Consider the following 3087-nt stretch of genomic DNA (forward strand, 5'->3'; position numbering starts at 1 on the left):
AAGTATTTAAAATATTTTTTATTTTAATAAAATAATAATATACATTATTTTTAAACTCATTTCAAGAATATATATTAAGAATAAGGCTGGATACGCTGACACGTGATGGTATTTAGATGTCTTCAAGTGTGTCCAGAGAATCATTTTTTATTTTTTATTAAAACATTATTGGATATAGCAGATATGCACGTCGATGAGTGTCGTGTCCAAAATATATCTGATACGTGAACATAACAACTCAGCAAAGTATTCGTGCTTCATAGTTACTAATCAATGATGCCACCCAAAAAAAAGTGTTATTTTTATTAAACACTTTTTGTTGAGTAAAGAATAGTGTCTTTCCTGTTAGCTAAATAAGTTTTAATTTTTATTTTATTATATTTTATATTAATTATTTAAATATAACTTTTAAAAGATTTTATTTATTATTTTTTTAATTTTTGAAACGTTTTTTTATTTTTTCTAAACACNTAATGAGGTTAATTACTTTTTTAAAAGGATACATATATTCTTTTTACAAAAAGAGAAACAAAATAAAAAAAATTAAAACCTATAATCTGCTACTTTATTTATTACCTCTGACAACAAATTATTTTTTTAAAAATCGATACTCTCCCGAAAGAGTTTTCTAAATATGTTAGTGAACGTGAAATATGTTCTAAGAAATTATATTCTCCGGAATATTATGCCCAAAAATATTATTTAAAAATAAAAAAAAAAAAAAACACTTTATTTTTACACATAGTGCCAGAATCACTTCTCAAATTATCAGTCAATAATTTTATTAAGCACAACAATAATTCATCAACAAAATTCACTATCCTACCTTGCAGCTCTACCATCCCTCATGTTGCTCCAGGGGAACTTAGCAGCACCATCACGATCCTCATCACGGTGCCTACGGCTTGAACCACGAACCCTACGGGCCATCCCGCGGTCCCAAATTAATTTCTAAAATAAATAAATAATCTTAATATCAATAAAACGATAAAACTTTGACAAGCAATATAATAATTAAAGGATATAACAGTGATTTTATACATTAGCTTTTATTCCTTTAATTTTGATGCATTGACATATAAAATATTTTACACAGTCATACAATCAATATCCATTTTTTTGGATTATCATTCACATAATCAATGTAAAAAAAATTATTTTTACTAATATAATATCGTATAAATTGTACATATAAAACTACTTTGCAATTTGCATGACATTGCATTAAAATTAAATTTTAAAACGCCAAACGAATATAGTTGACAATTTCCAAAAATACATTAAAATTTCTTGAAACAAACACCCACTAAAAGATATAAAAACAATATTTAAAAGTTTTTCAATTCAAAAACATACATCCCAATGAAATTTAAACAAAAAGAACGTAACCGTATAATAACATCCCTAAATCTAGCCCTACACAAAGATATATTATATTTAATGTAACATTTCTCCCGGGGACTAGTCTGGGGAACATACTCAACATTTTGGTACAGACATAATGACATCAATAACTCTATCATTATATATGGCATGATGATGATGCGTGTGTACCAATATAACTTACAAAACATATACAACAGCAAGTTAAAACAAACCACAAAAAAGAAATCAGTCAGTCCGGATGAAAAGAAAATAGGACCACATCTCTTTGCAAACATCTCTACGAAGGAAAATGAAGGCTATTTTCCTCTCAACTGGGTGGTCAGTTGAAACCCTTTTGAAGCTCATCATCATGATTGGACCGATATGTCGGCATTTGCCTGCTCAGAGATGATCTTAGGTGGAGCTGTCACTGCCGGCTCGGGGGTAACCTTGGGGGGAGCTGTTGCTGCTGCTGGTGTTGCCTTTTCCTTGACCACTTTTGATCTTTCTTTGGCTTTGCTTGCACCGAAGCTGTTGTGGCGAATGTGTTGATCCTTGGTCTTTGGAGTGAGAGGGCTGTTCGTTCCAGCTTTCATGTGACTTCCTGTGCTGTGGCGTGCTCCTCGACTGCATACTTCAGGGGATGAATTCACAGCATCACCAAAGCTCCTTCTGCGGTTCAGTTTCGGTGACTTCGGGCGAGTCAGAGGCAGCTGCCGTCAAAGGGAACAGAATAGATAAATTTGTATCAATTTTACTCCCTTCCCCCTTTCTTCCTCCCACCCATAATCAAAACTAGCAACCAGACCCTAAGTAAAAAATAAATTTCGTATTTTTGTTGTCTGTCTCTAAAATGATTATACAAGATAGTACGAAGAACAACATAACCAAATTTAAATATTTATGCTCCAATGCAATTTTGCATGATATATCAAATATTTTTAGTGGCAGTTTCTTATTCATCCTGAAAAGTAGGGAACAACATGCGCAAAAGAACGAAGAATACCTTCTTGAGTTCAGTCTTAGGTGGAGGCCCCTCATAATAGAAACTTGGAACTGGATTTGCCTTAATCACCAAGTTCTTCCTCAACTGCTTGATTGCTGCTTCTTGCTCTTCCTATTAGAGATTATTAAACAGAATCGAAGTTATTTAATCAGTTTAACATACAAAACATAACATGGAAACCGTAACATTAAACGATCCATGTATCTAGCATGGGCAAAAGAAAAGGGTCAAAGGATAAGAATTTCCTAGTAAGAGAAGAACAGAAGAGTGTTAAAAAAAAAGCAGAGAGAAATAAAAACAAAATAACAAAGTGAAAAAAGTAAAGACCAGTGTACCTTTAGCCTCGCCTCATACTGGCTTTTTTCTTCTTGAAGAGCTCGCTGCTTCTCCTCCAACTTCATATAAAACTGGATAGGAAAAATTAAAATCATAACATTAACTTGGAATTCCATCTGTTTCACTAATATTACATCAGAATTAACTTGATGGCAAATCAATACCTCCCTCCGTTTCTCTGCACGCTGGGAGCTTCTAAATGTAGGTGCAGAACCAACAGTCACCTTAGATCTAGCAGTGCGCATTGATATAATACTAATGCTTGTGGTTAGGGAACAAACAACAGAATTACAGCCATGTCAAGTCATATGCAGCTAAAACCGGCTATTTACCAGGTACAAAAATCCAAATAGTTTCTTATTTAAATTAAAAAAAAAAAA

At 32.6% G+C, this 3087-nt stretch overlaps 1 protein-coding gene across 2 annotated transcripts in view; it reads right to left on the reverse strand.

Moving 5' to 3' along the window:
• The window catches only part of LOC107618239 (protein WVD2-like 2), a 4616-nt gene continuing 2940 nt past the window's right edge, over nucleotides 1412-3087 (reverse strand). For both annotated transcript variants that reach the window (XM_016320249.2, XM_021112625.1), the window contains exons 4-7: nucleotides 2872-2962; nucleotides 2707-2778; nucleotides 2372-2482; nucleotides 1412-2078 (exon numbers count right to left, since the gene is read on the reverse strand). In XM_016320249.2, coding sequence (XP_016175735.1) covers nucleotides 1734-2078; nucleotides 2372-2482; nucleotides 2707-2778; nucleotides 2872-2962 — 619 coding nt within the window. In that variant the 3' untranslated portion in view covers nucleotides 1412-1733. The remainder of the gene's footprint in view (nucleotides 2079-2371; nucleotides 2483-2706; nucleotides 2779-2871; nucleotides 2963-3087) is intronic.

The sequence above is a fragment of the Arachis ipaensis genome, chromosome B09, assembly GCF_000816755.2.
Source record: "Arachis ipaensis cultivar K30076 chromosome B09, Araip1.1, whole genome shotgun sequence".
NCBI lineage: Eukaryota > Viridiplantae > Streptophyta > Magnoliopsida > Fabales > Fabaceae > Arachis > Arachis ipaensis.